Raw genomic sequence first — 14147 nt, 5'->3', positions numbered from 1 at the left:
CCATGCTTATTTGTGTTGTCCAGCAGCATTACTGTATTCTGGTCTGAAGGTCTTGGTTACCGCTATAGTTTGTAGGCACATGAGACCTATCAGCTAAGCCTCAGATTCGTGCGACTAGTGGACGACACTATGAAGGACGTGTTGTTAGCATATCCTCTAGTGTCGCTCTGTTTATATGCGATAGTTTTCTACTTACCATCATATAAATAAAAAACACTAGGTTGAATAGTTTCCATATTTTAAATAATTTATTTCATTTCCCCACAACAATATAGTATACTTGATAAACATATATTAATAACAGTAACAATGATTTCTTGGTTGGTACAACTTAACATAATAACAGTTCATAGACATCAGAATGTGTCGCCACAAATAAATGATGTCCTGCTTTGTCTTCATATACGTCAAGGGAATTTATTCTAAGGCTTTTCTCCAATTGATTGGTTTTATCCAAACAATTTTGTAAATGTATCTCCAGTTCGGGGCCCTCTGATGATTCAGTCAACTTTTTCGTAAGATAAATCTCAATCTGCAAGTAAAAACAAACAGGATATAATTTAATTGAGCTAAATAAATACCTCGTTGGTTGCTAACTGATTATTGATCACAAGGTCTTGGAAACGATTCCGAATCGGCCAAGAATTTTAAGTAGATATTGAAATTTTTTGTCAATATTCTCTACTATCGAAGTTATGATATTGGCGTAAGAAATGTCAATATTACTTATACATGACATTATTTGGGTTAGGTATCATCATCATTGTACGGGAGCTAAGGTGATGCGCTCGACCGTAACAAAAGGAAAATCTTCGTCCGAGCGATCGCGCTCGAGGACCGAAGTCCGACCATTCATCTTTGGAAGTTGTATATATAGTAAATTTTTCTGAACACTTTGTTAGGGCAACGCAGAAGCTTTGTAGCGCCATATAGTTCGGTAATGTGGAGACTGCTACATCATCATCAATACAACCCATTATCACCACGCGGGTTGAAGGATATTTCACAAGCGGGTCGAGCGGTAACCAAGAAGTTCTCTATTTTGACCGAGGGAATGTATTCTCTGATTATAAAAATATTACGTTGCATACCTTGCCATCCTCATATCCCAAGAGCAAAGCATGCCCATGTTCTAAAACACATGAAACTCCATGGCGGGATATAATTAATACAAATTCCTTTTGTTTGTAGGCGTAAATTTCAACGTAACCGCGGCATTCGGCATTTGGTGCTGGAAAAAAAACAAAATTGAAATCAAGTTAAGACTTACTTGCAAAGACTATTGCTCTGTTTTTAATTAATCAACCCATAAAGGACCGTTAAATTACGGGTTTTCGGGAGGGCCAAAAGTCCCAAAACCCACCGACTTATTTTTTTTTTATTTAATTACATTCACCGAGCCTTACCGCCGAATTAGCGTAAGCGAAAAATAATATTGATGCCGGGCGGATACGTTAATTCGGCGTTGAAGGCTAGCGTGGTGGGTATATGCCCTAAAACCCTCTCGAAAAGTAGGCATTGGGACGTTGAAAGCGGTCCTAACTTTGAGATTACGCATTTAAAGGGGTTTGAAAATTTCAATAACGTGCCTGGCTTTACTACTGTCTTGAGTATGAGTATCTAAACTATAAGTCCACCTAAAATGGACCTTATGCTCCCTATTTTCCAAACCGGTGGTAGAGTCACTAAAAACATACATACTTGATGTTTCAAAAGTGCTTATAATGTAGGCCTACTTGAAATAAATGAATTTGAATTTACTTTTGACAAAAATGGCTCAAGGATTAAGCGTACAAGCCATAAAACTAAAGTAAATACTTTTTGAAGTTATTGCAAAAACAACTTATTTCTAAGAATAGATATTATATAGGTAAGGCTAGTTGGAAAGGGGTTAATATCAAAACAATAATTAAGACACAAAACCAGACACACATGTTAATGATGTCAAGTCAAATACCTATGAATAGTTAGGATAGACCAATTCTTCTCTAAATTACTTTTATGAGGGTTGTCCCAGTACCCCATTCCAACAAGCCTTGTTAAAGCTTACTAAAACATTCACCATTTATTAGAAGAGTGAAAGGTTGAAAAAATAATAGCTCTGAATCCAGACAGTTTAGGGGTACATGCAAATGAAATACTTTCTCAAACTTCTTGCATTCCATATCAATAAGAAAGACATCGCCCCTCTTTGATAGAACATACACATTATTCTTGTGAATGTGTATACTACAGATTGAGCCCCTGTTTCCATAATATTTGGCAAGAGCTTTGAAGTCCCAACCATTTGCATTAGCTGTGTACATCCAGAGGACATTCTTGATATCGATAGCATAGCAAGCATTCAAATGGACTCTGAATAAAATGAGAATTTCCATTATCAATTTGGTAATAAAATAAAAACAAATAATCCTATTAATGTATGCTAAATTCGAAAGTGTTTTTGTTTGTTTTGTTCCTCCTGATTCTGATCTTTCTATTATGGTTTACTGTTTACATAATAGAATAGACTAGAATAGCCACAACAGAATATAGAGTAGAACAGAAATAGAGTAAAACAGAACAGAACAGGACAGAATAGAATAGTACTGAAAAGAACAGAATATACTAGAATAGCCACAACAGAATAGAGTAGAACAGAATAGAATAGAATAAAATAAAATACAACAGAACAGAATAGTCTAGAACAGCCTAACCTAACTAAACAATAACTCTCAACTTGATTTTTGGCATTGTTAGTTGAAAGAACACAAGAGTAAAATATGCTTCTTTCTATCCCAGGAAAAAAAACAGTCCCCAAGGGATTTGTAAATATCTGTAGCTAATGCAGACAAATACAGCGGGCAACAGCTAGTTAGTTTTATATTACCTACAACTTTACTTACTTGAATAAACTTATTTTCAATTGGACATAGATATTTCCTTCCACTGATCCAGAATCAAAACTTTCTTTAATGATTTTATTGGTGAGAGTCAGTACATCAAGTCCATAGTTCATTGTAATTGTTCTGGGATAATCTTCTGTTATGTAATCACATGATGAAAGTTCTGCAACCAACGTTGATGTTTCTTCATACTTAAGACCTTTAAATAGTTTTTTATTATTTTTCATTCCTCTACAAGTTAGCTCATGCTACAATCTCACCTGCTAGTAATTTATGATGCAGTCTTAGATGGTAATGACCTTTTAGGGGTATGGCAATTATATTAAACTCATATCCCTAATCGGTTTCTACGCGACATCGTAGCGTAAGTCGCAAAGCTGTACTAGCCAGAAATATAAATAAATAAATAAATATTACGACAATACACACATCGCCATCTAGCCCCAAAGTAAGCGTAGCTTGTGTTATGGGTACTTAGTTGACTGATGAATATTTTTTTAATGAATAATATACATAAATACTTATAATACACATATAAACACCCAGACACTGAAAAACAGTCATGTTCATCACACAAACATTTTCCAGTTGTGGGAATCGAACCCACGGCCTTGCTCTCTGGCCAGGGTCGCTGCCACCTGCGCTAATCAGCCATCAAAGACCAGACCAGAGAAAATTCAGAAATTATAGTAATATTTTTCGACACTTTAATTGATTTTCGGTTGCTATCCTGTATGAGTTACCTATAGGTAAATAAAAGCCATTGATAACAAAAAAAAATTAGGACTGTGAAAACATCTTTTCTTTGTTGAGTTAGCAGTCACACAAACAGGAAAAAATAAAAACATGTAGGTACTTACATGATCTTTCTATTGTTTTAAGAACTTTAAAATTTTCTATGTCAAAATATTTTACAGCAACATCAGTTACTACTATGAGATTATCTGGAAAAAAAAGGTTAAGTTACTAAACCTTAGACATTACAAACACTCTTTTATTTATAAAGACAAACCACGATATTCGAATTTCCAATTGGAAGTTCCAAAAGGCAAACCATAAAATAGATTGATGTCAATTTATTTGGTGAATTGTTCATAAAATTGTACAAGATTCTAGAATATTATATATTTATTAACATAGGCAAAACAAATTAAAGTGGCTACTCCATTACTCCTAATTATTTTAACTGATAATGGATGGTCAAAGCTACTTAAGGTGATTTTATAGAACTCCTTCCAGTTGAAGCTGCATAAGGTGACAGATTGTTGCAAGCAAAAATTGTCAGAGATGATATATGACAAAAATTGAAATGTTTTAAATTATTTAAATTTCTGTACATGAATATATTTAGTCAACTTGGGACACTTTTTTCGTAAATTTTGTACGAGATCCGACGCCCATTTCTTATAACGTCAGTGATGGGAGTAGATAAAATAATTTAAATGGCATAAGCATTCAAGCTTTGAATATTTTAGCTAAGCTACTGCAACCACTATTTTACGTACGTTTTTTGTACAGTCTTTGGTAAACGATTTGAAGGAACGAAAAATAATACTCTAATTTTTATTTACGCACCTAATGGCAAGTGATGATGCAGTCTAAACTGGAAGCAAGCTCACCTGTTCGAGGGATGCCAGATTTATTAAATCCATATACATTTATGCAGATTGCATGCTGGTGTGTTTTGTAACTCCATAAAAAGGAGAAGGTTTTTATGAAGACCACTGATGTAAACTGCACAATAATTACAAGTATTACATGGTTTACGATTCTAGTATGTTATATGATTGGTAAGTAATTTATGCAAAAAAGGGGAAATTAATAAGGCATAGCAAAATATTGGATTGGGGAAAATAAATATATTGTAAAAACTTGTGAGTAGTTGGCATTTCATTACAAACCTAAGTCACTAAAAAGCGTGAAGAAAATACAACAATGCTGCTTTTCAACATTTTCTACATTTTTATGTGGGTGCAAAGTAAAATGTAGAAAATGTGTAGGACTTTGTACTTTCCCTGCCACATAAAAAGTGTACAAAGTATATAATATGCTCAATAAGTTTAACATTTTACTTGGCACCAACCTAAAATATATTTTCTGTAACAAAGTTGTTTTTTTTTTTGTCAAAATATTTTTTTGTTATTTATGAAGTATAGATGCAAGCTTTGGTAAGATTTTATTGTTTACATAAAGAATATAATATCTTTAAATGTTTCATATGACCAATACTGATCATAATTGCCAAATTTTCATGGAATCGCCCAAATTTTATAATTATCAGAATGTATATAATATTAATGTCTTACCTCTATATACAGAAATATTGTTGATGTTATCCAATTTGTTATGATTTTGCAAACTCACATTTACATTGTTAGCATTGAGCCATTGCTGTGCAGATAGAAATTGGTCTTGCCATCCCAATATATTTTTTTCAGTGAATTTCACATCTTCAATGCTATATTGAACAACTGCTTTCCATAAGTTAGCTTTCTGTTGATTTTACACAAAAAACATTTTTGATATAAATAAATAAAATTCAATCATTTGTCTGTAATATCAAAATAATGGCTTTTACTAAATGCAAGAGCAAATAATTTATTTTTATTTTATCATCATCATCATCATACCAACCCATTACCAGCCCACTTCAGGGCACAGGTCTCCTCCCACAATGAGAAGGGGTTAAGGTCCACCACGCTTGCCCATTACGTATTGGTGGACTTCACACACCTTTGAGAACATTATGGAGAACTCTTAGGCATGCAGGTTTCTTCACAATGATTTCCTTTACTGTTGAAGCAAGCGTTAATGATTATGCTAAAAGATTTAATCATATCATAGGCATAGATCTCTTGTACATTCAACAGTTCAGTTGTGTACTATTTGTCAATTAATGTTAGAGAATCGATAACAATTAAGGAATAGATACCTCACAATAGTATTTAACTAGACTTCGCCAAAATGTATTTACATCCATACAATTTATAATTGATTTGAGGTCTAATTTTTGTAAAATCATGAGCAGTATGTCAGCTGGGCATGTTGCCCAAACAGAGTTGTGGTCACTGGTCTGCATTACTTAGCGACATAGTACACAACACGAACAAACTTCACTTCGGTACTTCACAGACAGCCTGCCCATGTCCCACTTGGATAATATTGAACGCGCTGCAACTTTCCCCACATTTAAAAACAGCATTTAATTTAGGCATAATAAAAATTGTCCCTCGATGTTTTGAAGGGAAACCAGAGTTTTCTCTTTCTACTCGTGTTCTACTCTTATTTCCTGAAATCGTTTTTTTTTATTAACAGCATCACAGCAACACTACATGGACCACAGACCAGAAATAAATCTATTCTTATCATAGGGTGAAATTATGTACATTGAATATTTAAATTTTTTTTTTTCACTCTATTTCCTATGCTGAACCCAAAACTGAAATTTTTGGGTTCTAATACTAATACTGATTTATTTATAAAATACAATTTTTTTCGTTCGTGTCTGTCTATTTGTTTCTGCGCCGCGCATCACGCTGAAAATACAGAACAAAATCAAATGAAATTTCGCAAGATTTTAGTTAATACAGCGAGGTCCTACCGTAAGACATAGAATACTTTCCTGAAATTCAACTCAGTTCCTTTGAGAGACAGGATGAAAGTGTTTAACGATATAAGACCATAACTCCGCCAAATGTTGATCAATTTAAATAATTATTATTCTCCCCGATAGGTTATAACCATCAGTTTAATTTCCCCAATCTTTGTGTAGATAATAGAGGACAGAACTCCTTCGCGGACAGTAGCAAACCCCTTACTTTATACTTAAGGCTTAACAATCTGAATACATGAAGTGTTGCCACATTTATGAGGACTTCAGTGCTAGGACTAAATATAAAAATATAGGAAGTTAAAGCAACATAAAATATGAAACTTCAAACTCAAACGTGCTACAATTCAAATATTTATTCATTTTAATCTGTGGCTCTATGCTTCAAACTTCCGAATTTGCTAATGTTTCGATGCGATAGCGAATACACCTTGTTTACAAATTTCATCGGAGACCTTAGATAGTTTACATTATAATAATTCGTTTTTAAATCGATAGGTTAAATCTAATTATTTGAAAATGGTAAGTGTGTTAGTCTACAACTTAATGTTTTGCTTGTAAATTGGTAATGGATTTACATTCTTGAAAATCTGTAAAATGTAACTAAAAGCTATGTGAAATGTAAGCTATTCCTACTTGGTTTACTTGCTGTATTTAAGTACGGATTCCGTAGTCCTGGGTTCTATTCCCAGATCGGGAATAGAACTAAGAATAGAATATTATGTTTTCCTGTAAAAAAAATCTCCAGCCCGGATTTAGGAAATTGGAAGCACTTTTGTGCCCTGGGAGCCTGTAAGATATTGGAGCTGCATGGTGGATCTATGCTCTTCAACAGTTTGTCATTTGTCATTAGAAAAGGCCTGAGCAAATCAGTGGGACATCAACTAAGCTAACATACGATAGTAATTTTTCGATTTTCTCCCTCTTCAGGTTATTTTTATACTATCACTCAAAATCTAGGGTCTTGTTCCCTATGCCAAAATAAATACAAACGCAAGTATACTCAACTAATTTGGCTAGATATCAGTGATTTTGAATCATGACAAAAATATCTCCTTTTTTGATATTTGCATCATGTCTGGGTATTAATTTTATTATCTTTGAATTTTTAACATGTTAATCATATTATTACAGGCAAGAAATGCTGAGAAGGCAATGTAAGTTGTTAAATTCTCAAACTATTAAATAATGATTTATCTATATAAAATAGGAAAGCCATAGATAACAACGGATGCCTACAGGGTTTAAAAATTAACTTTAATGTACAAGAAACATTTATGACTACCTCCCTGGCCCGTTTAGCTACAAGGCCAGCACAGTCTAAAATTTCAGAATTTTCTTTGGGCTTCTGCCGTAGCTTATTACCACACTACCAAGATGATGCAGATTAGAAACTGATTAGGGATTTGTATGGGTTTTCATATAGCTGCCATACCCCCAACAGCTTAGCCCACTAAAATCTAAGAACACCACAAGGTAAGAATTCAGTTAAAGGCAAACTTTTGAGAAGGTTAAAAAAAAGTTTTGGACAAAAGTATGAAAATGTATGTATGAATTATATGCATGTGTATTTAGTAAAGACAAAAGCTAGGTACTGTTAGGGTTTAATAGAGAATTATTAGTAAACTTACTGATTACTGTTCAGAATTTTTAACAGAACTTTTAACAACCTTATTAAAGGACAACCTTAGCACGATGGCGTGCAGCACAAGTTCAAGAAGCTGGTGGGCAACGAGAACGCAGGCCATATCTTGCATCTGAATGCAATGATTTACCACAAGCAGAAAAATGGAGGCTCCAAATAGTTAGAGAGATTGCAAAGAAAGTTGCACAGATACAAAATGGTAAGATACAATTTTTTTTTTAATTTTTATATTTAATGTTTACATAGTTCCAGTTATGAAATTTAAAACGCTAAATTCTAATCTATAAGGCTATGGTGAATAGGAATGGTTAAGTTACAATAATACAAAATTATGTGAAGTCCCAATTTTTTGTATTAAAATTCAAGACCGTCTATCAAAAATGGATGAGGAACAAACCCCACTACCAAAAATATCACCAGCTCTGTCTTTAAGAGAACAAAGCATACAATCTCAGAAAATTCTTGAGTTATCTCCATCATCTCCCATGGTCAATGAAGAATCAACAAAAACATTGTCTCCAAAAGTTCAATCACTAGTGCCTACTCCAGTTCGTCAGTCACCATTAAATTCAGCATCTCCCAATAAAGGTTTTAATAATATATCTGCAAAAAGTCAAGAAAGTAATAAAACTTTTGAAAATATCACCCCACCAAATCCTAGTCTTACTGAAAATAGAATAGAAACAAAAAAACAATCACTCTCAAAACCTTATTTGTTACGTGAGATAAGTGATAATGAAGCAAGAGACCAACCTGAAGACAATGAATCTACAAATATTCCTAACTCTCAAAGTCCTATCATGCAAAGCAACATAAATAAAATTGCAAATATGAGCATAACACTTACTAATGAAGCAAATTCTTTAAGGGAATCCATAAAATCTCTGTCTGAAGACATTGTTCTTACAAATAAGGAACTAAGTAAGGTGAAAGAAGAAAACGTTAACTTTCCATATCATCTTTTTCTCATTGAAATTATAATAAACAAAATTTTGATGAAATGTGATTGCTTTGAACTAGACAGCAACAACCTAGTTATTACAGCAAGATTTTTAGGAAAAAGACCAATAACTTTATATGATCCTTCATATGGGAAAATTGAAGACTTTAACCATATAAATGTAGGGAAATCAGCATTATTTGCAATGACATATGACAAAATATGTAGTATTAAGGAATTTGATATTAATTTACAAATAAACAAACAACCACCATGCTCTAATTGTGTTACGAAAATTGCTGAGTCTAAAATTGACTACACAGAAGAATTTTCAGAACTGCGAGAGGAGCTATGCAAGAAGTGGACGGAAGAACAGCCAAATGATAATATTTTGTGTACCACATCAACTCCTCTTGCCAAGAATATATTTTATTTGTCATGTGGTGAAACCGATCATAGAGATCCAATAGGTATTATTGAGTTAACTACCAGAATGTCTTTTCTGGGCAAGGAAATCACTACTGCTTTTACACAGTCTAAACCCAAATGTACTTCAGTTTTGATGAAAGAGCATAATGGAATGGCAATGTACTCAAGTCAAAATGTTGAAATGGATAGAGAGGGTAAAATACTTCTCGATGAAAATAGTTTAAATAAAAAAGAAATGTCAAGAACTGCTGATACAATGTCAGCAAAGAGATCTAAAAGTCCCGAGTCTCAATTTTCAAGTGGACGGGGATCAGTACAACAGTACACAAACTACAGGACCCATACAAATAATTATATTCCAGGTAGCATAATTCATATATTTCTTTTCTTATTTGAAAGATTGCTCTTTTGGGGAGGATACAGCTTTAAAATGACACGTAAAATAAATTTAATGACAAAGTTGGGTTCACAGATATAAGATCATTTTGTGCCACTTTAGTGGTTTTAGGCAATTTTTGATCGTTCGGAATCTTTTGACCACAGTCAACTTTCGCAGCGTTCGATACGACCCCGGTTCCTCGATAAAGTTTTATAAAATTGGCATTCCCGTTTGTGCTTAAAATTGTCTATACTACAAAATATACCAAACAAAATGGCGATTTATGGTATGTTTAGGTGTTTTGTTTCATATAAAAGTTGTATACTTCTAAAAACACTTTAAAAAATGATAGATAACTTAGTTTATAATTTTCAGACCAAGTATCTAAATATGATGAAATTTTTACAAAAATGAATGCAAATGAGTTAAAAATTAGAGTTCCAAAATCCACTAAGCTGGAACGAATAGGAAAGTACGATATAATACAAGAACTATGTACATGCGAAGATAACCCATACAATACTGGTGACCAAATACAGTTAGAATTGCCTGAAGATTTGTGTTATCCAGATCAATGTCATAACACATATACATCAAATTTAAAATATACATATAAAGGATCCAACAAAAGCTGGGAAAATAAGGACAGAAAAGTTGTTAATGTTACTCCATCAAGCTGTCCCATTCCAGTTAACATGGAGAAACAAATCCACCGTCAAAAAGACGTTTTCATTCTTAAAATTGGCAAGAAACTTGAAACCAAAGATAAAAAAACTGATTTGGAAATAGAACTGGTGACTCCTAAAGCTCCGAGTACTATACCAATCGAAAACAATCACATTTCCCAACAATGTAGTTCAAGTACTTTAAAGGAAAAACCAACGAAACCTAATAAAAAGAAAACCAATAAAAAACAAAAGAAAACTAAAGCTAATCTTGATATTAATCGTAAAGGCAAGATAAAGAGTGGAAAACAAAGATTTCAGAAAACTAAAAAGTGTTAATCAATCCTATTAAAAATAAAATAATTTTCTTATTTGTTTTATTCGTAAGTCTTGTGTGTTTCGAACCAAATTATCTGGGAAATAGATTTTTGTAGTATAGTTGTCAGTTGTGTGCAACGGCTGATAAAATATATAAGTTTATGAATCTAAATGATGGATATATATATACATATAATAATTATGAAGCATATTTTCGTTGCTCAAATAACATTTGACATTGGTTGGAGCGGGAATATGTTCAGAATATCAACCAAAAAGTTTCTATCTACATTCATATTGTGATGGGCACCTACGGAATTGCGTGTGGTCTGACGCAGACTTGACCAGTTTTTATTTGTTGACCAAGCTGTAATGCGCAAATTGATTTTGACGCAAATACCCATTAAGTAAAGTTATATGCTATTTAACAACACGCTTCGACCTTTAGTAAACGATAAAAAGAATTAATAGAGTCGGCAGGCGATGCGACTCTGAGGTTTTGGATAGGTAGATGTATTGTATAGCGGAAGAAAGTTTGTATAGAAATAAAAAAAAAGTAAAGATGGTTGGCACGGACAAAGTCTCCGGGAACTGCCTCGTCATAGTCGACACCTTTTTCATTCTCATACCCTGTGCCCAATTTTATAGTATTTTACACTTGGTTATGATTAATAAAGAATAAACTGTGAAAATTTTAAATAGTAAAAGGGTATTTTTAATTTTTTATTTCAGCTGGTCTTGGGGAATTCAGAATAAGAGACTTAAATGATGAAATCAACAAGCTTATGCGAGAGAAAAGGCACTGGGAAGTTCAAATAAAAGCACTCGGGGGGCCGGATCATGCACGCGTTGGCCCCAAAATGTTGGATCAAGACGGAAAAGAGGTACCTGGGAACAGAGGATATAAATACTTCGGAGCCGCTAAGGATTTGCCAGGTAAGATGATCTCTATGTATAGTCAGATACAACAGGTTACCTAGTGTGAGATTTTCTCCATCTGCTACCTACTTATTCGATCGCTTGAAACTTTAGTATGATTTGTATGGATTCGAAGAGATTTACAAAACTGGTAAACATTTTAACTTGAAGCGTAAGTAATAACCAAGGCGGTAATTCGTTTAAGGGAAATCGTGTTTTATTTAATACCAAATTACCGCTTGAAATCCTGGAGATGTCTCTTAATAGTTCAAAGTTTATATAAAACGCAAGTCTATAGAAGAATATTACAGATTACATATATAACTTCATAGCTAATTATCTAATGAATATCATCATTTCACAAAACAAAAAAAAAACATTTTCTGCGGGCTCTTCTTAAGCACTTTTGGAACCGTCCTAGCTTAGTTATAAGGTAACGAATGGTCACTTCATATTAATGGAAACCTATATGTATGAATGCTTTATAAATGCATAAGCATACATGAATGAAGAATATTTGAATTGATTTTGGTCTTGCGTGAAGTCAGCATAAGAAGTCTTTTCTTTTTTTAAATTAAATAGGTGTCCGCGAGTTGTTCGAGCAGGAGCCGCCGGCGGCGCCGCGACGGACCCGTGCCGATCTAATGCGCGATGTGGACGCGGACTATTACGGGTACCGCGATGACGACGACGGTCTGCTACTACCGCTAGAGAAGGAGGCCGAGGACCATGGTGAGAACCCCTTTTATTACCACTGCACCCGTATTCTAGGCATTATCATATAAACGCATTGCCGCCCCAATACAGGGTACACATCTCCTTCTCAATAAGTACGGTTTAGGCCGTAGTCCGCCACGCTGAGCCAGTGCAAATGCTTGGTTCACACGCCTTTGAAAACATTATGGAGAACTCTCACGCATGCAGGTTTCCTCACGATGTTTTCCTTCACTGTTTGAGCAAATGATATTTTGATTACTGAACGCACATAACTTAAAAAAGTTGAACTAAATTCGAACTCACTAGGACCGAAAGTGAAGCCGAAGTCCTAACCACTATGCAATCATCGCTTCAAAAAAGATCTTTTCAAAACTGTTTATGTTTTTAATTGATTGACGGTTTTTTTTCCAATTCAGATATATTAAATTAATGTTTCAATGATTTAAGTCACGTCTTCCGAAGTTCAAAAAATGCCATGGCCTGAAAACCAAGCCTTCGTTTTTGTAGAAAAAATAATAAGAAAAGGTTGTATGAAATAAGGCCTGGTTTACATTTCGAACAAACTTATATAATTTTTTTTCCATTGCGTGTCATTCGGAAATGGATGTCCACTTCCGATTAAGTAGCCGTAGTCAGTTTGACGCTTATTTGTTAATTGATTTGTATAACAACGATATATTTTTTGATACTGCAGCAATAGCCAAGGCGGTTGACGAATGGAAGAGAAATAAAGAGGAAAACAAAGACCAAGATCTACCGGAAGAAGAAAATATATATCCAGAAGACGTAAGTTTTTTTTTTGCTTATTAACAACGTTAGTTATGCATAATACCTATACAAAAAATATTCTAACTTGACTTCTGTCCAACAGCAAGAATGGTCATCATTCTCTTAGAAAATAGACCCTTTTTCCAAGTAACTATTTGACCAAGTTAAACTACAAGATGTAGTTAACAGGTTAACTTGTGATTATATGATTATAGTAAGCATAAATCAGCAAACAACATTTTTCAAGAATTAATATTTGATAGTAGCATAAATCACAAAATTCTACATGTGGGTTCCATCCGGAATTCTGTGAAGTCTTATTTTAAGAGATTGCTACACCAATGCATCATTGTAGATAGGTCCAGTCTTCGATTTAACTTTTGGCGCACACACTTTATCATCATAGACCAACCGGACCGGAAATCCGAATACTTATCCTACTAGATTTTTGTAGGGGCTGCAAATCTGGCATTATTAATTGTAAAAAAAGTGCTCAGTACTCTACAATCTTAACTTTTTATTACAGCCTAATGACAAAAGAATAGAAGACGAAGATATCAGTGAACCCACAGTAACTTCGCATGTCGCGGTTCCATCCCAGAAGGATGTGGAAGAGGCGTTACTCAGAAGGAAAAAACAAGAACTTTTAGAAAGATATGGTTGCTTGGATGTCAAAATGGAAGAGAGCTAACAGTTACAATAAACATAACTAAAACTTACTAAAAGTAATTTCTTTTAATAATCCTAGTTGGAATTAGATATTAAAAGTATTTTTTTAAACTGTTATAGAATATTTTTTATCCCAAAATAACGACAATGATAAATAATATCTCATTATAAATTAGTACTTACTAGCTTGTTGCCCACGCTCTC

General features: G+C 33.7%; 2 protein-coding genes across 2 annotated transcripts; one reads left to right on the top strand and one right to left on the bottom strand.

Annotated features, from left to right (window-relative positions):
- Positions 1-232: 232 nt before the first annotated feature.
- Positions 233-6394, bottom strand: LOC120625937. The gene is made up of 7 exons (XM_039893210.1): positions 5818-6394; positions 5192-5378; positions 3746-3829; positions 2886-3084; positions 2063-2355; positions 1092-1231; positions 233-532 (listed from the first exon to the last, which is right to left on the bottom strand). Exons 1-7 carry the CDS (start codon positions 5962-5964, stop codon positions 332-334), a joined length of 1251 nt encoding a protein of 416 aa, XP_039749144.1. The 5' UTR covers positions 5965-6394; the 3' UTR covers positions 233-331.
- A 465-nt stretch (positions 6395-6859) lies between these two features.
- LOC120625920 lies at positions 6860-14055 on the top strand. Its single transcript, XM_039893190.1, has 9 exons — positions 6860-7017; positions 7630-7652; positions 8176-8339; positions 8507-9871; positions 10264-10836; positions 11604-11807; positions 12372-12521; positions 13201-13292; positions 13801-14055. Exons 1-9 carry the CDS (start codon positions 7015-7017, stop codon positions 13963-13965), a joined length of 2739 nt encoding a protein of 912 aa, XP_039749124.1. The 5' UTR covers positions 6860-7014; the 3' UTR covers positions 13966-14055.
- The last annotated feature ends 92 nt before the right edge of the window (positions 14056-14147 follow it).

The sequence above is a fragment of the Pararge aegeria genome, chromosome 8, assembly GCF_905163445.1.
Source record: "Pararge aegeria chromosome 8, ilParAegt1.1, whole genome shotgun sequence".
NCBI classification, from domain to species: Eukaryota; Metazoa; Arthropoda; class Insecta; order Lepidoptera; family Nymphalidae; genus Pararge; species Pararge aegeria.
Note: the sequence above shows the minus strand (reverse complement) of the source record. Positions and strands in the feature narration are given on the sequence as shown.

Coding starts and splice junctions, on each gene's coding strand:
- LOC120625920 (XM_039893190.1), top strand. Junction 9,872..10,263: donor TACAAATAATTATATTCCAG/GTAGCATAATTC, acceptor TATAATTTTCAG/ACCAAGTATCTAAATATGAT. Junction 11,808..12,371: donor AGCCGCTAAGGATTTGCCAG/GTAAGATGATCT, acceptor TAAATTAAATAG/GTGTCCGCGAGTTGTTCGAG.
- LOC120625937 (XM_039893210.1), bottom strand. CDS start 5,964: ATGCAGACCAGTGACCACAACTCTGTTTGGGCAACATGCCCAGCTGAC. Junction 3,085..3,745: donor TAAAACAATAGAAAGATCAT/GTAAGTACCTAC, acceptor AACTATTTAAAG/GTCTTAAGTATGAAGAAACA. Junction 533..1,091: donor TGGGATATGAGGATGGCAAG/GTATGCAACGTA, acceptor TTTTACTTGCAG/ATTGAGATTTATCTTACGAA.